The sequence below is a fragment of the Bos grunniens genome, chromosome 24 (genome assembly GCF_055505025.1).
Source record: "Bos grunniens cultivar Pamir isolate PY7600 chromosome 24, Bosgru_T2T1.0, whole genome shotgun sequence".
NCBI classification, from domain to species: Eukaryota; Metazoa; Chordata; class Mammalia; order Artiodactyla; family Bovidae; genus Bos; species Bos grunniens.
The window spans coordinates 30,249,049-30,272,839 of NC_141188.1; the positions used below are offsets into that span (position 1 = coordinate 30,249,049).

General features: G+C 42.6%; 1 protein-coding gene across 1 annotated transcript in view; it reads left to right on the forward strand.

The window, feature by feature from the left end:
- CDH2 (cadherin 2) overlaps nucleotides 1-23,791 on the forward strand; it is a 251,248-nt gene that overhangs the window by 13,697 nt on the left and 213,760 nt on the right. The window contains exon 2 of the mRNA XM_086372273.1: nucleotides 18,668-18,779. Within this exon, the coding sequence (XP_086228399.1) occupies nucleotides 18,668-18,779 (112 nt within the window). The remainder of the gene's footprint in view (nucleotides 1-18,667; nucleotides 18,780-23,791) is intronic.

Below are 23,791 nucleotides of genomic sequence, written 5' to 3' on the forward strand. Positions count from 1 at the left end.
TTTTAACAGATGTTGCCTAAGCTGATACAATTAGGGAAAGGGATTAATCTATATAGAGTGTTATTCTGCCAGCAGTTTGATTTGGGAATTACAGGTAATAAAACAGGAGCTCTTCTGGTGTCTTCCAAGTCTGCCTCTTTGCTTCTGTGATGTAAGTTTTTTAAAAGATTAAAAAAAAAATTTTTTTTAACACCAAAACCATTTTGTGTTGAGGTATAGCCGATTAACACTGTTATGATAGTTTCGGGTGAACACTGAAGGGACTCAACCGTACATATATAGTTATCCATTCTCCCCCAGTACCCCTCCCACTCGGTCTTTTAATTCTTTAGTGTTCTGCTGTGGACACAAGTGTGTATTGGTGTATGTGTGTGTGTTAAGACTAGCCTGGAACCAGAGTAAGTTATTTAGTCTCTGAATGCTTTTAACATGATAACTCAGTGGAGACTAGAGAGTTGAGGGTATTCTTATCATATACTGTTGATGCAAGTACAGAATTTATGAAAACAGAGTAAAGATAGATTTATTGTTCTTGTAGATTCTGGTGATTTATTGATGATTAGATGCAGAAACTGTTGCATTTAGCTTAGTTTCATTCTGTCTTAATAATATTGCATCATTTTTGAGTAATTATTATGTGCCAGACACTGTTCTAAGTACTTACTTGTATTCACTCATTTAATTTGCAAGAAAGTTGTACCTATTTACAAAAGAAGAGAGCAAAGCACAGGTTAAACTGAGGCACCCAAAGATATTTTGTTAAGTGATGGAGTGAGTGAAAGTCATTCAGTTGTGTCCTACTCTTTGTGACCACATGGGCCCGACAGGCTCCTCTGTCCATGGAATTCTCCAGGCAGGAGTACTGGAGTGGGCAGCCATTCCCTACTCCAGGGGGATCTTCTGGACCCAGGGATCAAACCGGGGTCTCCTACATTGCAGGCAGATTCTTTAGCATCTGAGCTAAGTGATGGAGCTAGGATGCAAATGCCAGCAGCCTGATGTCTGAGCCTGTGTTCCTAGTTTTGGTGTTTATTTGAATGGAGGTAAAAATATGAAGGCAAGATTGACTTTTTAAAACAACTTCTTCTGTTGTAAAATGCGGTACATGTAGAGGAGTATATAAACCATATATGCAGTTTAAATAGTAATTAAAGTATACAAAATATGTCAATACAACTACTAGACAGGTTGAGAAATAGAATATTACTGGTGCCTTGGAAGTTTCCAGAGTACTGTTCCCATTTCCTTCCTTCCTCCCAGACATAACCGTTATCTTCATTTTTGTGGTAATTATTAATTGATTTTCTTTATAGTCATATCATCTGTGTATATATTCCATTTACATATTAAGTTTCATATATACTAATATATGTAAATACATAGAAGTGTGTTTACGTATAGAGACATGTTTATGTAAATGTGTATATCATGCATCTGTGGAAATGTACTGTGTATATGTGTGTATGTATGTATATGTATGTATGTATATGTGTATATATAAAAATATCTGGTCCACCAACACCACGTACATATTTTTCTTTTTCCATAACTTAGTATACATGTTCTTGTTAAGTTTTAACATTTTTTAACAATATGGTGGACTGCATAATGGTATCTCTTTTTGGGTTCAGTTTGCATTCTTTCGGTTACCAAGGAGATAGAGATTGTTTTTGTATGTCTTCTGGTCTTTCGTCCTCCTTGAGTTGTCTATATGAACCCTACCGCACGAAGTTTGTAACTCATCTGTACCTTGGCTTTGCGACTTGTTGCCCACTGTCTTTGCCTAACACTTTCAATCATGGCTTGTGTGGTATCTTTCCAAGCAGTGTGGTTTCTGGATAGCTAACTCATGTGATTAAATCTAATATTTGAGGAGTGCTAACTATGTGCCAGGCCAGGTAGTCTGCCTGCATTGTCTCATATAATCTTCTCTGAAGATTACTTATCTCATGTCCCTGAGATAAGTCGGCATTGTTATCATTATCCATTTTACAGCAGTCTGAATGCAGCCTGGCTTAACCCATTCACCCAAAGGCACACCTCCCAGGGCTTGTGCAGTATTCTCCCTGGTGACAGTCAGGTCCTCAGAATCTCTGAGACCTGACCCAGTGGGCGGAAGATATATCTTTCTATTCAAGATTTTATAGGATTGCAGCCTGGAGGAGAATTTGGACTTTAGAATGAAGGCTTCAAGGGGTCTCCATTCCTGGATCAACCTTTGGACTTATGAATGGGAAAATCTAACATTGAGCCAGAATTAGGATAGGCTACCAGTCGGAGAAGGCAGTGGCACCCCACTCCAGTACTCTTGTCTGGAAAATCCTGTGGACTGAGGAGCCTGGAAGGCTGCAGTCCATGGGGTCGCTGAGGGTCGGACAGGACTGGCAACTTCACTTTCACTTTTCACTTTTATGAATTGGAGAAGGAAATGGCACCCCACTCCAGTGTTCTTGCCTAGAGAATCCCAGGGACGGGGGAACCTGGTGGGCTGCCGTCTATGGGGTTGCACAGTGTCGGACATGACTGAAGTGACTTAGCAACCATGAAGTGGGCTTCCCCCTATGGCTCAGCGGTAAAGAATCTGCCTGCAGTGCAGAAGATGCAGGTTCCATCCTTGGGTTGGGAAGGTCCCCTGGAGGAAGAAATGGCAACCTGCTCCAGTATTGTTGCCTGAAAAATTCCATGGCTAGAGCAGCCAGACGGGCTACGGTCCATGGGAAGGCGATGAGTCAGATACTACTGAGCATTCACACACAGACCCTGTAAGTAGGTAATCCCATCTGTGGCCAAACACCCCCCTAGTGGTGATTTTAAGAAATACAAGTAATTGATGAGTGGTTGACAGTGCTGTGAATTGCAATTTTTCTTGACCTCAAGCTGGCTTGGCTTAGAACTGTAGACACCCAGTAAGGCAGAGACACATGTGATTCTGTTCCCAGGACTTGGGCTTCTCTGAGCACTTGTAGAGGCTTGGTGGTCTAATCTTGGACCCTCATCATCCAGCCATCCTGGTGGACTTGCTTGCGGCCCTGCTGGTGATACAAGGATGTTATTTGTCCTGGCTTCTTTTTGATCTTTAGCCTTGGCCATGACTGAGTATTCAGTAATGTTGAGATTTTGTAGGTTATTTTGGGGCCTGTAAAGAGACCCTAATAAATAATTCTTCTTATCCATCCAGGTTCTAAGACGAATCAGTAGGTGTGCTCAGTCGCTAAGTCGTGTCTGACTCTTGGTGACCCCATGGACTCTAGCCGCCCAGGCTCCTCTGTCCAAGGGATTCTCTAGGCAAAAATACTGTAGTGTGTAGCCATTTCCTTCTCCAGGGGATCTTCCCGACCCAAGGATTGAACCTGGGTCTCCCACCTTTTGGGCAGATTCTTTACCAATCTGAGCCACCAGAGGAGCCCAGAGGACCAAAGTGCAACCTTTATTAGTGACCAAGACAAGGATGGAGAATGTGGTTTAAATACTTTGGATTTCTGACTTAATACCCTGCCTGCTCCCAGCCTCCCATCTTTAACACTGCTAGATGAAGACTAGCCTCCCACCTGTGGAACCTGCTCTTGCAGTGCACCCACAGCCTAGCAACATCTGCACTATGGAGAGAGGCTGGGCTCCCAAAAGGAAAAAGAGGTGAAGAAGGGGCCAGGCTCTGTATGCCCAGTCATTTCATCTAAACTGGCCAGAAAGGTTGACAGAGATCAGGAGTGGTGTGGCTTGTGTAGCTCCTCTCCATGAAAGGTGGGGAGTCAGGGCTCCACTAAACCTTCTGCAGGGTTTGGATTAACCATGGAAGGTATGTTCTTTACTCATCAAGTGTGTGCTCATCCAGAAGAGGGGCAGTCATCCGCAGAGGGGGAGACGGACTCTCTCAGGACTGTCTTGCTCTCAGCCTCTTGAAGTTTTAAAAGATCAATAGCTTTACTATAGAGAGAGTACTATATCTTCACTTTATAGACAGTCCTTCTCCAGGGGCTCTTCCCAACCCAGGAGAGGAAATGGCAACTCACTCTAGGAAACCCCATGGACGGAGGAGCCTGGTGGGCTACAATCCATAGGGTCGTGAAGAGTCGACAGACACGACTGAGCACACGAGCACTTAATAGAAAGTCTTCAAACCTAACTGGGTGGTCACAGCAGCCTGAGCACACCTCGGAGATATTACGTGTTATATTCTAGAGCACTGCAATAAAGCAAATATATAGTCAATGGAATCACCAATTTTTCTTGAAAGAGTTTTCCTAGGTGACATTATGACCTTAGAGCCTATTCTTAAATGTCCCGAGATAGGAAGCAGGTGACATCTGAGGGAAGGACTCCCAGTGGGTGGTGAGAACCTTCCCTGGTTGAGTCTTTCCCTCTTGCTAATCGGGTTAAACCTCTTGTCTGTAAGTCGTGACCTTTGAGCTAAGCACTCAGTTCAAAGGGAAAATGAAGACTTAACAGAGATCAAATATGCTGGATGAGAAGGCAGGGAACCTCAAAATGGGATCACCACCAAGGGGTATTTCTGACCTTGCACATAGGTGGCAGCTCTCAAATGCCAGCTTTCTGAAAGAGAACCAAGAATACACAGGTGAATCTCCTCCCCACCCCCCCCCCAGGTAAATACAAAATGCTAAATTTAACCTCCCCCAGGGAGCCACTCCCAGATGAGCTTTGCAGCCAGTGCATTCAGACCTCCTACCTGGCCTCCAGCTGTGAGCCCCTCGAGACTCTCAGCCCAGTGCTGTCCCCCGTGTGGGTGCCATTGGGTGGGTGGCCGGGGGACACACTGTCTTGGGAGCATGTGTTTTCCATCTCTCACCACCTGCTGTGCAGTTGCTTTGGCCAAAAAAGGCCATCTGCAGGGGAAGATTTCTCCTTAGTTTGTAAAGACTGGTCCAGACCACTTGGTGGAGGCGGAGCCTTGAGCCTGTGCCCAAGGGCCAAGAAGTGGAGAAGCGCCTTCTTGGTCTCTGAGTGCAGGGCAGAATTAGAAGTGGACGATCCATGCTGCCCTCCTTGACCTGTCATTCATAATTTAAAGTGAGAACTTCCCTAGGGCTCTTGAATTCACTGCCATTTAAAAATAGCAAATAGTGTTCTGCTCACTCGTCTTTAGGCTGGAGATGGTGAAAGAATCCCCTTTTTCTGTGCTTCGGCGGTCTCTGCTCATTCATGGCCACCTCACTGTGTCCTGAGCTGTCTCAGGCCTTTCCCAAGGCTGTTCTGCTTCAGTCCTCACCCAAAGGCCTTTGCCCCTTGGCTGGGGTCACCCAGTGGCCCGTCTCCTTGGCCTTCCCTGAAGTCTACTGTCTTTGTTCTGGGTCCCAGCTCTGTAAACAGCCGCTTTCCTGGAGAATAACCACCATGAGTTGTGGTCACACATCAAGATCAAAATACCCTGTGGTTTAGGAATTAAAGCCTTTTGATGTTAAAAGCTACCTGCCCACCTATAAAAACCCACCACACAGCACAATCAAGGCTGTAAACCACCAAGTTAAAAAACAGACAGGGCCCTAGGAAAGCACCCTTTCTCCTCTGCCCAGAGCCCCAGAACCTCTGAGACTGTTTTCTTCTCCAACATTGGATTCTTTTTTCACTCTTTCTCAAGGTCTCCAATTCGTACACCAAGTCTCTGCAGGGGCGCAGTAAGTAAGACCTTTCTTCCCTGTACCAAGTTCTGAACTGAATGAAAGAGAAGCCAGAAGAGTCAACAATTCTGAAAGGGAAAATCTCCCCATGGTTTTGAAAGGATCTGGTTTGGAGGACATGGCCTTTATCCTTGGGCTTGTCTCTTGTCAATGTTGAACCCCAGAATTCCACAGCCAGGCTCACTCCGTTGCAGGTGATGCTGAACCCCCCTCCCCCACAAGTGCTGCCAGGGATCCATGAACTCCCAGCATGGAAAATGAGATCACCACGCTTGTTTTCTGTGGGCCTGCAACTCCCAGGTGGGAGGAGTAGGGGCCAGAGCTGGGCACCAGCTGCCCAGATTGTTCTTTCGAATTCAGCCTTCAGATAAGTTCAGTTTATCCCTCTCCTCTCTAGAGCAGCAATTCACACATTTCTTGGTCACAGGACCCTTTTCCACTTAAAAAAAAAATCATTAAGTGCCCTAATGAGTTTCTATAATGCGGGTAATATCTATCGTTGTTTAGCATATTAGAAATTAAACTGAGGAAATTGTATCGATTTAATTCATTTAAACGTATTAAACCCATTACCTATGTAACACAAAGACCAATTTATATGAAAAATATAACTATATTTTCCAAAACAGAGCAGCGAAATTAGTAGGAAGAGTAGCATTGTGCTTTTATATTTTTGCAGATCTCTAGTCTGGCTTAATAGAAGACAGTGGGTTTCCGGTACCTGCTTCTGCATTTACTCTGTGAAGGTATCTCACCCTTTAGAAACTCCACTTTACACTCATGAGAATATGCATGCAGGCATGCTAAGTCACTTCAGTCATCTGCGACCCTATGGACTGTAGCCTGACAGACTCTTCTGTCCATGGGATTCTCCAGGCAAGAATATTGGAGTGGGTTGCCATGCCCTCCCAACCCAAGAGTCAAACCCAGGTCTCTTACATCTTCTGCAATGGCAGGCAGGTTCTTGACCACTAGCGCCACCTGGGAAGCCTGGAAGAGGTGAGAGAATTAGAAAAGTAGAATTCTTCCCACATGGAAAGAAGCTTCGAGAAGGGAAGAAGCAGTCCCCATCTATGGGTTATACAGTGCGGTTGTTCAAAGACCAGACATAAACTACTCAAGATAACCTTAGGTGGAAAAAAGGCTAGTCTTCAGCCCCCGACATTGAACCTGGAGGTGTTTGCTAATAGCTCTGTAACCTGTGGGTTAGCAGGCAGGACTTGTGGGCTGGCTTCTTCGTGTCTTAACCTTGGAGAACAACCCTTGGGCAGGGTGCTGTTTTGGGAACATGTTCAGGAAGGACTTTGAACACTGACGTTATTGACAGAGCCTTCTTCACAGCAGCACATTTCTGGAAGCTGCACTGTGAATGCGATTTTCTCCCAACAATAATGGTATAATTGGGTTGAGCTTATCTTATCAAGGACTTGAAATTAGATAAATCATCACCATGGCCAGCCATTCAAATTAAATCAGAGTTTCAGGGACTGAAGTGTCGGTAACCATTTTAAAAAGTGAATTCATGCTCCGGGTTTTATGAAAGGGACTTAACTGTGTACATGGAGACCAAGGAGTGTTGGGGTACAGAAAGTGTATGAAGAGTCTATCACAGGCTGTAATTATGCCCTTGTCACTGGAAATGAATATACTCACCATAATGAGTATTTGCTGATAATTTTACACTTGTGCTTTTAGAAGAGTTTGGGGTTGGTTGTGGCAGTGGGGGCGTGGGGGGCATGGAGGGAATTTAGGTGACTTAAAAATAAGACATTTACAGAAGTTTGATGATGTCTTTTTCTCTCCATTTTTTTTGTCATGGTGAACAGAAACATTTGAAATTATTAACATATCACAATCATATTTGACAATCATAGTTTCAGAAAAAATTCACAGTGGTGGTGGGTAGATTTGTTACTTGGTCTTTATTTTTTATTTGGCTCTGTTTGGGTCTTAGTTGTGGCATGTGGGATCTTAGTTCCCTGACCTGGGTTCGAACACAGGCCTCCTGCATCTTAGCCAGGGAAGTCCCTGGTCTTAATTCATATATTTAAATAGGATGATTTCCAGCCATTAGCCAATGCCTGAGGATGCTTCCTGATGGGGTGTGTGTTAGGCCGGGAGGCAGTGGCTAGCAGGGTTCCTAAAGCCTTTGTTATAGGTTTGAATATCACCACTAATTTGACTAGCTAAAAGACCTATATCAGTTTCCTTTCAGTTTGCTTCCTTGCCTGCAAAATAGCACTAATAATAGTACTTTCTTTTTAGAGTTGTGAGGACTGTTAAGATACACGTGTGGAAAGCATTGTAGCACCCTTCCTAGGTAGTTGATAAATATTAACCATCAGCTATATTCAATGTATTTAGTTAAATGAATTCCCAAGTTGATTGTAACCACCGTATGATGCTACATGCTCTACTACTTGATGGCATTTTGAACCTTGTGTATAATAAGCATGCTGCAATCTCTGCTGAATGGGGCAGAATCAATCAAAGGCAAGATTGGCCACGTGAACTGGAATTGCTGTAGGCTTTTCTGGAACTTGGAGTGGCAGTTGAATTGCCTAACTGCCTGAGCCACACTGTCTCAAAATAGTGGTAGACTTCTATAAGCCAAGTCAAGCTGTAGGTGTAGCGTTGTTACCCCTGCCATTAACCATCCAGGAAGCTTACTGTAAACTCCTGCTTGTCTTTCGGGACTCCATTCCACAAAGCCTGGGTGCCTAGGAAGCCTCCCTTCACAGGGGCTGAATAGATCAGGGGACTGCACAGACTTATGTGGACTTGACTTGATCTTTCTATATATAGTCCTGAGATTTGATAGGTTCAGCTCTTGGAAAGTCCACACTCCAAACCACATCTCCGATGAGGCACTCTGATTTTTGTCTGTCAAGTCGTCATATTGCGGTGCTGTCTTCTAGCTCCTCATCAGCATCAGCATGGTTGTCAGGTTCCTGGACCAGACTATTTTCTTTGTCGTTACTTGATTAAAAGAAGTGGAAATCAAAAAAATAAAATAATCGTTACTAGAGATATTCAAGGACCCATACTAGTAGAAGAATTGAAGTAAAGATGGAAATCATCAGGTGGGTCACAGTGGGCAGTGTTTTGGCCTCGGTCAAGTATTCTTTGCACCGAAGCTGGTCTAGATCGTATCATGGAGGCAAGAAGGAGTTGAAGAACCTGTCCAAAATACTGTGCTCTCCCTGCAGGATTGTACGGGACAAAATAAAAAATATTAGCGTCCAGGGTTAAATGTCTGCACATTTCAAGCATGTTTCCTGGGATCTGAAATTCAGCGTGTCATCAATGGCATGACTGACACAGAGAAAAATCTTTAAAGAATGGCACTATCTCTTGAATAATCTTAACATAGCCTTTCCCCATCATGGATGGAATCCTGTGAAATGTAGAGAATCTGGCCAATGTAACTGTATGGTGATAAAGTAGATTAAAAATTTTTCAAAAATCAGTTATGTGGAATTGATCTTGAAGAGTTCCATTATTCTGTTACCATGATGTCTTCACTTACTGTTTGTATTTGCTTATGTAGTTTGAAGGACATACAGGTATAATAAAAGTATTACTAAAGCTGCCCCCTCTTCCATCACTATGCACCTCCCTCCACACATCACCTATTTTGAAAGGATTTTACTCGTTTTCTTTTGTACCATGTTTGTAAATGAATTTTTATTCTGGCACCTTGATTTCTTTTCAGTATTCTTCCTTCTACAAAATTCTTTAAAAATATTTCCCAGCATTCGTATGGCAAAGAGATAAAAATTCTTTCAGATCAGTCGCTCAGTCATGTCCAACTCTTTGCGACCCCATGAACCGCAGCGCACCAGGCCTCCCTGTCCATCACCAACTCCCGGAGTTCACCCAGACTCACGTCCATCAAGTCAGTGATGCCATCCAGCCATCTCATCCTCTGTCATCCCCTTCTCCTCCTGCCCCCAATCCCTCCCAGCATCAGAGTCTTCTCCAATGAGTCAACTCTGTGCATGAGGTGGCCAAAGTACCGGAGTTTCAGCTTTAGCATCGTTCCTTCTAAAGAAATCCCAGGGCTGATCTCCTTCAGAATGGACTGGCTGGATCTCCTTGCAGTCCAAGGGACTCTCAAGAGTATTCTCCAACAACACAGTTCAAAAGCATCAATTCTTCGGCACTCAGCCTTCTTCACAGTCCAACTCTCACATCCATACATGACCACAGGAAAAACCATAGCCTTGACTAGACGAACCTTTGTTGGCAAAGTAATGTCTCTGCTTTTGAATATGCTATCTAGGTTGGTCATAACTTTCCTTCCAAGGAGTAAGCGTCTTTTAATTTCATGGCTGCAGTCACCATCTGTAGTGATTTTGGAGCCCAGAAAAATAAAGTCTGACACTGTTTCCACTGTTTCCCCATCTGTTTCCCATGAAGTGGTGGGACCGGATGCTGTGATCTTCGTTTTCTGAATGTTGAGCTTTAAGCCAACTTTTTCACTCTCCTCTTTCACTTTCATCAAGAGGCTTTTGAGTTCCTCTTCACTTTCTGCTATAAGGGTGGTGTCATCTGCATATCTGAGGTTATTGATATTTCTCCCGGCAATCTTGATTCCAGTTTGTGTTTCTTCCAGTCCAGCGTTTCTCATGATGTACTCTGCATATAAGTTAAATAAAGAGGGTGACAATATACAGCCTTGACAAACTCCTTTTCCTATTTGGAACCAGTCTGTTGTTTCATGTCCAGTTCTAACTGCTGCTTCCAGACCTGCATACAAATTTCTCAAGAGGCAGATCAGGTGGTCTGGTATTCCCATCTCTTTCAGAATTTTCCACAAAAAAAATTGTTTACACGCACAAAGCAACAGTAATATCATGACAGCTACTGTATGTGTGTATACCCTTGTATTATGGTGAATCAGGTGTTGTTTTTAAACCCTTGATATGCTTCCTAGCCATCCTTTGAGGCTGGTACTATTATTAAGGAAGAAGCTGAGGTGAAGATGGAAGTTATAAAGCATGTCAAGGTCACATTAGTAGCAGGAGGGGATCCAGGGTTTAAACTTAATTAAGCAGGTTTGTTCAGAGCCCCCAGTCTTAAGGTATTACACACAGTCCTGCCTTTGTTTCTATGAAGAATGAGGGGAGCAGACATATAAAGTGAAAACAGGTTTCCAGCTTTGTGGACTGCATTTTTTGTCTGTTCCTGACTGCACTGCAGGTCATGTGGAATCTTAGTTTCCTGATCAGGGATCGAACTCACACCCTCTGCAGTGGAAGCATGGATTCCTAACTACTGGACCGCCAGGGAAATCAGGTGGACTGCATTTGATCACCTACTTCTCAGTACTTTGTTACTGCATTCTGACCATAGAATGTCTGGAAGGGAACACCGGAAGACCTCGATGTTTAGAGGGGCAGGGGGACCCCAAACATCCAGTTGATTACATTTCAGAGTTTCTGATAATCAGCAAAGCCTAGGTTTTGCATAGGTGTCTTCAGAACCAGAAAGAAGAGAGAAAGCTTCCATTAGGCTTGCGCTGCTTCAGATGTGCAGTGTGGAGCCAGACACCATAAATGATCTTGATCAGAAAGAAGAGGGGGTGGGAGGATCCACCATGGCTTTGCTGGAGTGTTTTAAGAGCTTGGATTCAGGAGTGACTTGGAGGAAATTGGAAAATGGAGTCAGTGACCAAGGAAGACTATTAAAAAAAAAAGCCCCGATAATAGGAACCTCAAAGAGTCGTGGACTCAGCTTGAAAGCTCATGGTCCTGAGACTATGGGGAAAATACAATGAGAACGAAAGCGATGTCATCACAGGTTCAGAACCGGAACAGATAGACCGATCCTAACAGGCACGCAGAACTCCTCTCCTACCATTATGCTCCTTTCCTTTTAAGACAAGGAGGTTGATCTTCAGCCCAGGGAGAGTAGAATACTTGTAAGAGGAAATTGAAACACAAGATGGGGAGCTGATTGTGCAGACGCGCAGAGCAGCACTGAATGAGTTGAGAGCCTCTGGCCAGTGTGAATTTTGTGAATTTCCTCCCGGTGGGCCGGGAGGACTCGCCCACTGCTTTCATCTTTGAAGAATTATGGAGAACTAAGGAAATTACTAGTGAACTGGGGATGGGATAATGTCCCAATTAAAAGCCAAATTCAGAGGATGTGGTGGTCAGATAAAGGAAGAGAGGACCCCGTGCTGACCTGGGGCAGAATTCTCCAACCAGTAATGAGGACAGGTTGGTTGGCAAATTTCATTTTCGGATGTACACAGTGGCTAGGAGACAGCATGAAATTGTTCAGAACAGAAAAAAAATAATTGTTTCTTTATTCCCTTTTGTGACAAAGATATTCAACTTGGAGACTGGGGCAGAAAGTCAAGAATGCCCGTATGTGGAGTTCAGAAAGGATTGGGGAGACGGAGGTATTGGGTTGAATATGGGACCCTCTCCCATTGCTACATGGGCACTTGTTAAATATACCAGTTTATCCACCACATCTCTTGAGATTATGTTTTAGTGAATCTTGGGTCAGGGCCCAGGAATCAGAAATTTTGGCGACTGTCCCAGATGACTTGCTGTGCTGAGTAAGTTTAGGAATAACTGGACCTTAGGACAGGCATACCACGAGGTAGAGCCATGTTGTCATGATAGTATTAATACTGTTATTAGTAATGGCTAATGCGTCGAATAACCAGTTGCCAGACACTATTCTAAGCGCTTTACGCATTATCTCGTGTAATCCTCACACCCACCCTCTGAGTGGGTGCTGTCTCATTTTACAGGTTAGGGGAACTGGGACTTCTCAGGTGTGTGTGCTCAGCCATACCTCACTCTGTGACCCCATGGACTGTAGCCTGCCAGGCTCCTCTGTCCATGGGATTTTCCAGGCAAGGATACTGGAGTGGGTTTCCATTTCCTACTCCAGATGGGCAGGATTCAAACTCAGGCACTCTGGCATGTTGAAAACCTGAGCTGCCCCTCCGAGAGCCTGGAGGTATGGCTCTGGGTAGGTGGGAAGGGCCGTGTCTGGGCATGCATCACGCCCCGTCTTTAGAATCTGAGCAGCATCACTGTGAAGACGTTGGGCTGATGCAGACAGGAGTAATGACTAAATCTGGATGGAGTTATTAATTTCTCAAGATAAAATCTTGGAGGGTTAAATGTAATTGCTGCCCCTTGGGGCCCCGAATCAGAGCAAAGAAACTGGAAGCCACGAGTCAACAGTTGCCTGGTGGAAAAGCCCTGGGTTGTTTGGGTTGACTGCTCGCTCGTTATAAATCAACAGGGCCTTTGTCTCTGCTGCACCTTTTGCCTGGGATGCCCTTTCCCACTTCCTCCTCTTTTCTCCTGGCAAATTTTTAATCATCTTTAAAGACAGCGCCTAAATGTCACTGCAGCTATGCAGTCTTCTTTGATTTCCACAGGCAGATTTATCATCCTCTTCTGCTGCTGTAGCACTTTGTTCCTGACGTTATAATTTTGCGATTAGATTTCTTAGTTTGTGCCACTCATGTCCATGGTCAGCCAGCTGGAAACACAGAGGAGGGCAAAACCTCCTCCCTCCTTCCTTCCCTCCTTCCCACCCTCCCTTCCACTCTGAGCCCTGCCCTCACTGAGCCCGATGAATCATTTTTAACTGTCTGTATATTGATACAATCACCCCTTTTCTCAATCCTTCAGCCCCTGCCTGATTCACATCTATGCCCTAACTTGTCCCCAACCTGTCACTTGTTGTCCCCCCGATACACACACGTTTCCCACGAAGCATCAGAGAGTTCTCGAACACAGTCTGCCTGTGCTGAAAACGTATGCCTGGTTCTCCCCAGCCAACGGAATAACCCCAAGCCCCCAGCCATCTATGATCTAACCTCGTCTAACTCACCAGCCTCAACTTTTGACTCCCTGCCTTGCTTCTTAGACTCCAGTGACACAGAACTCATTGTAATTCCCCAGGCAGTGTGCTGTTTCTTGCTGCCTTGTTCTGGCTCGAGCACTGACCGCCTGGGATGGTTTCCCCGCACCCCATCCCCTTGCCTGGCCCCCCCTGGGATCTCTGGAGGCCCCCAGATCCCTGCCCTGGGCTCTCTTCACCCCCCTCTGTGTCCTGTTACCTCTGACTTGCCGCTTTCTACTGCAATCATCTCTCCTTTGCTCTCACTTGAAGCCTTGAACTTCTTAAGGGCAGGGCAATGTTTCCTTCTGTTTCTGGCAAGTGGACACTCAGTATATGTTTCTGCAAAGAATTGTAATTATTTGTCCTACTTGGCAAGCCTCCAGGGTTAGAATCTAGCCTCTTCCTCTTCCTGGAGGTGAGAGCATGGGTATTCACCTTTGAGTGAGCATCTCTTTGCTCATTTGTAAACTGCAGCTCTTTTCACTCTCCTCAGGGGGCTACTGTGAGAATTAAGGGAGATGGCCATGTTTTATAAAATTTAGCTTTCTGGTCTGCTGCTGCTGCTGCTAAGTCGCTTCAGTCCTGTCCGACTCTGTGCGACCCCATAGACGGCAGCCTACCAGGCTCCCCCATCCCTGGGATTCTCCAGGCAAGAACACTGGAGTGGGTTGTCATTTCCTTCTCCAGTGCATGAAAGTGAAAAGTGAAAGTGAAGTCCCTCAGTCGTGTCCGACTCTCAGCGACCCCATGGACTGCAGCCTACCAGGCTCCTCCATCCATGGGATTTTCCAGGCAAGAGTACTAGAGTGGGGTGCCATTGCCTTCTCCAAGCTTTCTGGTCTAGGGATCCATAAACTTGAGTCTCGATGCTGGATTTGGGGCCAAGAATCTTTTTCAAGTTTTAAAATGCTTTTTAAAAAATCGTGAAGAGAATACTACTTTTTGACACTTGAGAATTACATGAAATTTCAATATTGGTGTCCATGAATGAAGTTCTATTTAAATGACCAGAGCCACATTTATTCATTTACCCAGTTTTGCACTATGACAGCAGAGCCATAGAGACTCTGTAGCCTGAAAAGCCTCAAATATTTACTCTCCGGCCCTTTCCAGAAGCTTGGCGCTGGCTCAGCTGGTAAAGAACCCGCCTGCCAATGCAGGAGAGGCAAGAGATGAGGATTCAATCCCTGCGTCAGGAAGATCCCCTGACAAGGAAAGGGCAACCCACTCCATTTTTCTTGTTCCTCCCATGGGCAGAGGAACCTGCCAGGCTACAGTCTGTAGGGTTGCACAGAGTCAGACACACTGTAGCAACTTGGCACTCAGAGGGCTTCCCAAGTGGCTCAGTGGTAAAGAATCTGCCTGCCAATGCAGGAGAAATAGGAGAGGCAGGTTCAGTGCCTGGGTGGGGAAGATCTCCTGGAGGAGGAAATGGCAACCCACTCCATTATTCTTGCCTGGAAAATCCCGTGGACAGAGGAGCCTGGAGGGCTGCAGTTCCTGGGGTCACAGAGTCGGACACAACTGACTGAGCACACACGCACTTGGGGCAGGTCCATTGGAAAATAAGACACTCGGAGTGGAGTTAAATAAGAGATGACAGACTTCCTCTAGTCTGTAGATTTCATTGACCTCTGAGAGTTCGCCTAGAAAACCTCATGCTGCCCTGACCCGCCTCCCCCCCCAGGATGGAGTGTGACCCTTGTTTACTTCTGTCCTGTTCTCCCCTCTGTTATCATCCACCTCCTGGGGTTGGATTCCCGCCCTGGCCCCCCTCTGTAGCAGAAAGGCTGGAGATCAAGAGGTCCCTGGCCCCTAACCTATCACTGGGACACAGGCTTACAACACATTGGTCCAATTGCTGTGGTGAACTTGGGACTTCTCTTTATTTGTTATAGTTAGCCTAAAGAAAAGCTAACTAGTAGTGCTTACTCTGTGTCAGGCCCAGGATGAATGGTTGGATATCTGCAGCTGGCAAATAGCAAAATATCACCCAGTGTCCCAAACTTGATGGCTGTTGAAAGCCCAAGTTCTTACTGATCAGAGAGCCCTAGATACTATCTCTTCCTCATTCTGAAATACGCAGAGCAGGCAGGGTATATAGGAGGCGATGCATACGTATTATTCTGTGCCCGTGCGCACCTTCACGTTTCACCCTGTTTGCTTTAGATTCTGTTGGAAAGAAATGAATTACGACAAATAAAATCAAAGCTGCCTGTAGGATTCTTTCTGGTGCTTTTTCTCACTCGTTTTCCCTGGGATAGCCACTCTCCTAAATTTGGTGCTTATCAGTACCTTGTATATTTTTATATTCTTGCTACATATGTATTACATTACCTTTTGAATGTAAACCTTATATATAAAAACTGTCATCAATCATGCTTTGGATTTTTACTTTTAGTTTCTAAAGATTTAGACTGCAGTGTATCTTGGTACCAATCTGATTTTGGAAAGTTTTGTAAATAGATTTCTGAACTCACTAAAGATAATAGTCATTCCTAGGTTGATTTATAGTTAAATTTCTCTCTTAATCTTACATGAAAGTTAAAGTAACTGAGTATCTGTTTTGCAATGGAACCTTGTGGATAAATGTAGCTCCAGTTCTTACATTTTTAATGCTATTTCTGCCTTGACGAAGTGAAAATCTTTTGGCCCACTTCTCCTATTGATGGGCGTTGAGATAGTTTCTAGCTCTTGCAGTTACGACTGTGCTGAAGTGGACAATCCTACACATGTTGACTAGAGCACTCATGGAAGACTTTCCCAAGAATATACCTGCAGGATATGTCTACTATTATCTTTACTAGAATGTTCCATGGTGACTGTAGTCACATTCACTGATACCTCAGTGAAGGGTTTGATTGCTCTGTACCCTTGATTTGAGACAATCTTTTCTTGCCCATAACAGACTTAATAATTTTTGTTACTTTGGTGGGTCTGATCTAATATCTCACTGTTGCTCCTAATACAATTTTAAGTTAGATTCTGAGAGATTAGAAAAGCCCATGTTCTTTTTTTCTTGTTTTTCTCAGATCTGAAAAGAACTGTTTACATTTTAGATCAGTTTGGATTCTTGCAACTTTAGTGTCTGCGACACTTCCCATGCATCACCCAGGAAGTCCTTCCCTTGTGAATCTGCGCTGTATGGCTTCCTTCAAACAGTTGCTTTGAGGTCTATCTCTGGGGTCTCCCTTTCTCCTTCCTCCCAATTTCTGGTTCTTCTCCACAGTGCAGACTGTTCACAAGGCTGGCCCTGCCACTTTTGAAATTTACGCCCCCTCCTTAACTTTGAAATTAAGCTGCTCCCTCAGGCAGCTTCTGTCCTCTCTCTTCCTCCTGTATTTGGATTGCCATCAGGGCTGGGTGAAGGTTATTTTAAACAATTTATTTACTTTTAAATGAAGGATAATTGCTTTACAATATTGTGTTGACTTCTGCCATACATCAACATGAATCAGCCATAGGTATATATAGGCCCCCTCCCTCTTGAACCTCCCTCCCACCTCCCAAAGATTTTTGTAATTAATGTAAATGATGCCTGAGTTCTACTGAGGCTTAATCATCCTGTGATGATGTCAGTAGGAAGTAGGAAAGAAAGGGAAGTAGTGAGGAAATTAACTCAAAGGGGTAGGTGGATAGCACTTGGTATGATTGAGTTTTAAGCCCACTGAGTATGTGTGATGAGAAGGAAGATGGCAAGAGATAGCAACTTTCTAATTTTTAAGTATAAAAAGGAAGGAAACATAATTGTATTAATCTTTATTTACATTTTTAATGTGTCCTTGCCCTCAAATTAGAGAAAAATACACTTTCCTTTTTTAACTGAAGGTTAGTTGATTTACAATGTTGTGTTAGTTTCAGCTGTACAGCCAAGTGATTCAGTTTATATATTCTTTTTCAAATTCTGTTCAATTATAGGTTATTGAAATTGATAGTCACTCAGTCGTGCCCAACTCTTCATGACCCTTTGGACTGTAGCCTGCCAGGCTTCTCTGTCCATGAGGATACTCCAGGCAAGAATACTGAGTGGGTTGCCATTCCCTTCTCCAGGGGATCTTCCCAACCCAGAGACTGAACCTGGGTCTCCTGCATTTCAGGCAGATTCTTTACCATCTGAGCCACCAGGGAAGCCTATTGTAGGTTAATAGAAGATATTGAATATAGTTCCCTGTGTTTACAGTAGGTCCTTCATGTTTCTCTGTTTTATATATAATAGTGGGTATCTGTTAATCTCAAATTCCTAATTTATCCCTCCCCTGCCTTTCCCCTTTGGTAACCGTGTTTGTTTTCTTTCTATGTCTGTGAGTCTAGAGAAATATATACTTTCAATTGATTGCTTTTACGTGGTATAAAACACTCTGTACCCTGCAGTAAATATATCAGCATTTCAGTTTTTTAGTTCAGGAACATATTGAAACAAACTTCATAAAGAATTAGATGGGAATATACAAATCAATCGGAGAAGGCAATGGCACCCCACTCCGGTACTCTTGCCTGGAAAGTCCCATGGACGGAGGAGCCTGGTGGGCTGCAGTCCATGGGGTCGCTAAGAGTTGGGCATGACTGGGCGACTTCCCTTACTTTTCACTTTCATGCATTGGAGAAGGAAATGGCAACCCACTCCAGTGTTCTTGCCTGGAGAATCCCAGGGACGGGGGAGCCTGGTGGGCTGCCGTCTATGGGGTCGCACAGAGTTGGACACAACTGAAGCTACTTAGCAGCAGTAGCAGCATACAAATCAATATGCTGGAATGTGTACATTTTTCTTGAAAAGTTGAGTTAATGATGGTGATATATGGAGCCTCAAAACTCCTGGCTGTCTCCTCACCCCTACTTCTTCCCCCTCGGCCTCAGTTGAGAGTTTTTCATTCACAATGACCATTTTAATGGAAATGTTCAGTCCTGAGAAGATCCTGGAATGTGCATTATTTCGATTTTGCTGTTTAAGACAAGTGGGATTTGTTTCTTCTACTCCAGTTATCAAAAAGATTAACCCTTTGCCCTCTACATTCTAATTGTAACCACTCCGAAAACAAAGGGGTTATTTGTACAAAATAGTGGGAAAAGCGAGGCTTCATGCCAAGTGGGATGTTTCTCCGTTGAAGGAGGTGGCGATCACGGCACACATTTTTTTCCTTGTGTTGCAGGCTTCCGTGGAGGCTTCTGGGGAGATTTCGTTATGCAAGACTGGATTTCCTGAAGATGTGTACAGTGCAGTCTTGTCCCGGGATGTGCTGGAAGGACAGCCCCTTCTCAATGGTATGACCTCAAAAGATACATTTGTACACTCAGCTCCAATGCTCTTGAAATACCATTCACTGTTAAAAAGTTTCTAAATGATCTCCGCTGTACAAGTATGAATTTTTCACAGCCCCGATAATGAGACTGTAGGGACGTTATTTTAGGGTTACAGAAGAGCTCATAAATCCCTTATGTACACAACTAGAAGGCTCCTGATCGCCTGAAAACCTCTTCCATTTTTCATTTGTGGTGGAAACCATCACACAGTTAATTTTTACAATTTTCTGCCTACATTTTACTTCTGGTAGAAGATCGTATTTACCGAATATCTGATTCTGCTGATTTAAACATTATTTACAGCTATCGTCTGCTTAGTGTTTCGAATCAAAGAATTGCTAAGACATGTCAAAACTACCATTTAGCAAAATTATAATGAGCAGATTTAGCAGGTAAAATCTCAAGGCAAAAGCATGAAATTTGTATTTTTATTATACCATTGTTTATAGAAATTACTGGATAGCTAATTGAGTTGTAATACATGTGAATTTCCAATATAGACTCATCTCCTATCTAACTATGGATCAGATTCATTATATTGATGGATATCATATGAAAATTCTTGCCAATAAGTGTAGATAAAATCTAAGTAAAAGTTGAAATCAAAAACGAAATTGAAAGCCCCTTCTGTTACCTCTAATTGAAAGCAAATAAAATTTTGGTTAGCCATATTTTCATGGACTTATTTATCATTACACAAAATGTCATAGAAATGGGAAAGCAGGAAGAATTCATTAATAAGTTGTATTTAAATTCTAATTCCCCACAAATCGTGCATATATCTGAGGCTGTTTTAGATAGCCACTTTCAGAAAATCTGTGGAACCTCAACTAATTAATTGACACAGGCCTGTAGCACACAGCCTTAATTGAAGACTCTGTCGCTCTGACAGACCTTTGTGGTGTCATACCTAAGAATACCATAGACAGAGGACTTTGAAATGTAAATAGCCCCTTAGCTACTGAAGTTCCTTGTTGCCAGTTATCCTTTTATTTTCATTTCTGTTCTGATTGTGATTTGCTCACACATATGTGATCTTTCTGAAGTTATTTTTAAGACATCCTCCCGTCCCTTTCTCATCACATGATATTTTAATGAGTAAATATTAAATCAGTCTGTCTCAATGCTGAATTGCTATATCACCTAGTAGCTAATGGTTGATGCAATAGAGGTTTAATTCAAATCAAAGTGTGTAGATTTTTAAAAAAATTTAATACAAGTCTCAGAGTTCTGCACATTTGTCATCTTCAAATCTGTAAATTATTATGTGGCATCTTAGGACCTACCTATGTGATCTTAAGTAGTATTTGAATGCTGAAAAATATTTTGATAAAATCCTAGAGAGTAATTTCTCCAGATCAAAAATTTCACTGGAATTGTTTGCATTTTTACATTTTACTTTTGAGATTCATTCTTAATTGGATAGTTCCTTCTCCTAGTTCCTTCTTCTAAAAGTTCATTGAAATTTGCTGGTTAAGAATAAACATATGGTCTGTCTCTGGAAGCCATTGATTTAAGGTGAAATATGCTGTTATGCTGAATAATTTTGAAAATGAAAGCCTGTTTTTAAATTATTGGATCATGCTGGTGATGAAACTGGGCATAACTGATTACCAGTATCATTTTAGTATAACCTAGAAACTTGGGACTTTCTAGAGTTGTCAGTATAAAAGATTGAGAATACTTTTGACTCTGTGCCCTAGCAGCCGCTGGGGGAAGTCTATGACATGACAGTCTCTGGTAGAATTTCTCTGCGTTTGGTATACCTAGTAGTTACCATTTTGATCTTTTAGCCTTTCTAATAAAGCTGTTTCTCTTCTGACACATCATTACTTTTTTCCTTTATCATTCATAAAATATATTAACATCACCAGCATCTTAATACTTCAGACATAAGGTTCTGATATAATATTGGCTCATAGAAAAAACTATTCTTTTAGAAGGAAGATTTTTGTGAAACATCACCATTCCTTTCTACAAGAGTGTTGTCACCAGTTATATGTATTTGGGAGAATCATTACTGAGAATAATTCTCCTTTTTTTTTTAAAAAAAAAAAGTTTCTATTAATACCTTTTTGGAGTTTATAGTGACATGATAATCCAAAGGTGGCTGTGTACACTTAACCCAAGTAAATACCAAGTCATAATTACGTTCATGAATTCTATGTTCTGTGCTAAGTGCACTCACCATGTATATTATAAAGCTGAGAGTAATCTGTTGCTGGGCCAAGAGTGATGACTTTGGCCGTGGTTTAGTGATTTATAGTGTTCAAGGAAACAAGTAATTGTGCATAAGAAATACGAAACGGTTTTCCACGGCATTTGCCTTGTGGCGGGTTTCTCCCTTATTGAGGTTGTAGTCTAAAAGCCTGTTGAAATTGTAACTCCTAACCCTTGATGCTTCCTTTCATTTCCCCCTGATGACTTCTGGGGAGAGGAGGGCCGTTGTCCAAACATAGGTATAGAATGGTTTTGTAGAGTCGATTCCTGGTGCACTAGACCTTGTACAAAAGTTTAACTTTCAAGTGTGTAAGTGCCATGAATGCTGATTCTTCTTCAAACAGTGAAGTCACAATCTTTTTTGAAAGTGCTTGAAAAACATGAAGCATTAGAGGGAGAGAGAAGATGTTAGAGGCATGTTAGAAAAGCTGGACTCTTGTCTAAAGAGAATTCTTTTCTCCCCACCCTCCTCTTCTATTTTCTGCTGTTGTAATGAATTTCATAGAAAGAATGGACCCAGTGAGCTAGTTCCATGCCTCCAATTTCTCTTCTGGTTTTCATCAGTGAGTTTTTGGTAAGATCATAAAGAGGGCAGAGGTATTTTGTGATCAACCTTCACATTTCCTATTATATCATGTCAAATATTTCCACTCTTTTGAAAAAAAAAAGTTCAGTGCTTTAAAAAAAGTGGCTATCCAGGCCTCTGTTCCATTTCGTTAGCAAAACCAGGTTTTTCTTAACTGTGCCTCTATTTTTGCACTTACAGGTTGCTTCCAATTTTTCTCTTACACATATTGTGCTGCTATGGAGATTCGTTTTTAGCGAACTTTGATTTTTCTTTACGGATATTTTCTTTGGGATTTGTGTTCAAAAGTAAAATTCCTAGGCCAAAGGTAATGGACTTTTTTTTTTTTTTCACATTTTTGTAGAATTCTCTTCATGGCTAAAAGTATGTTTGTTCTTTACTCCATCCTCATAACCACTGAATTTTACAGTGTTTTTCATTTTCCTACTTCCCCTGAGATGAAACACATTCCTTTTTTTATCCTGTGGTATCCTCTGGGTTTGCCTTTTGTAAGTTAGGATCAATTTTAATACGTTTAGGTCATCATTTTTACTTTGCTATTTTTCTATTCTGTTTTAAAAGCATTTCTTGCCAATCCCCTCAGTTTACAGATAAGCAAATTGGAGCTCAGGCTTTTCCCATGATTATACGGTGCTTTAGATTGTTAGCTACAGATTTGGAATTAGAACTCATGTTTCTGATACTTAATTTAGTGATGATGCTAATGACGATGATTAAAGAAAAAAAAAAAACCATTATGGAGTAACACAGGGAAGAACATGAGTTAGCCTACCTGTCCATGTGTCTTGTGATAAGTCTGAGAACTGGTCTTTATTTCCCACTTGGCACCATGGCTTTTGTGTTATTAGACACATTTGGGAATTGGTGAGTCTAAGGCAGGGCTTCCCTGGTGGCTTCTGCAGTGCAGGAGACCTGGGTTCTATCCCTGAGTCGGAAAGATCCCCTGGAGAAGGGAATGGCTATCCACTCCAGTATTCTTGGCTAAAGAATTCCGTGGTCAGAGGAGCCTGGCAGGCTACAGTCCATGGGGTCCCCCTGTGATTAAAAAATATCTCCTGATGATTGTCACCATGAGTATTTTTTGTGCATACCTATTTACAAGCAGAAATTTAGGGCTTTTGAAAATAATATTTAGTCTCAAATATTTAGCTTACACTCCACTGAACTAGAAAGAATCTCTTGTGGTAGCACATTACTTGAAAATAAAATAACTGAAATCATAAATTTTCATTCTGTCACCAGCAGTGCATCTGACACTAGGAAATAACAACCACGCTGCAGTTTCACAGAGAGCGTCTAGGCTGTTTTTAGTGTGGACGTTATGAGTGATTTTCCTGTATGTTTTGCACTGGTGGTCTGTATGCTTAGACATCTCGCTTAAGTAAACTCCTCCAACTCTGGTCAACATAAATAGCAACCTGCAATTACCAAGAAGCTCTTCAGTAATGCATTCAGACTCACCAACTCTGGGCAGCCCATGATGACTATTTTCAACTAGATGGAATTTGATTTAGATTAGTTTACTTACTGATGGAGGCTCCTCTCTGCATTAACACTCTGGGAGAAAGCTGTCATATGGTATCTTCAGACAACAGTACAGAAATCATTTTTATTATTTAGTAGAACTATACACTATGCACTACTTTTTCTAAAAATAACCTGACTGCTCATGTATGATATGCATTACTGAATTTGGGAGCCATCTATATCTTAAGCAGGTCTTCTCTGTTCCAGGCTTGTACTAATATGTTAGGAAACCTTGGCTTTTGTTTTAATTCGCATTTTTTATTTTGATAGATCTTTTTTTTTTAATTGTTTTGTGTAAATGTCTTAAGATATTTAAAAGGTAGGGTTAGAAGCAACTTGTTTATACAGCCTTTTGCTAACTTTGTGTGTGTGTGTTAGTCACTCAGTTGTGTCCGACTCTTTGCGACACCATGGACTGTAGCCCACCAGGCTCCTCTGTCCCTGGGATTCTCCAGGCAAGAATATGAAGTGGGTTGTTATTCCCTTCTCCAGGGGACCTTCCAACCCAGGGACTGAACCCGGGTCTTCTGTATTGCAGGCCACTGATTTCTTTATCATTTGAGCCACTGATTTCCAATTGTGAGAAAAGGCATTAAGTTTCGAGATGGTTCTCTTGGATATTGATGATTGGCTCTTAGGA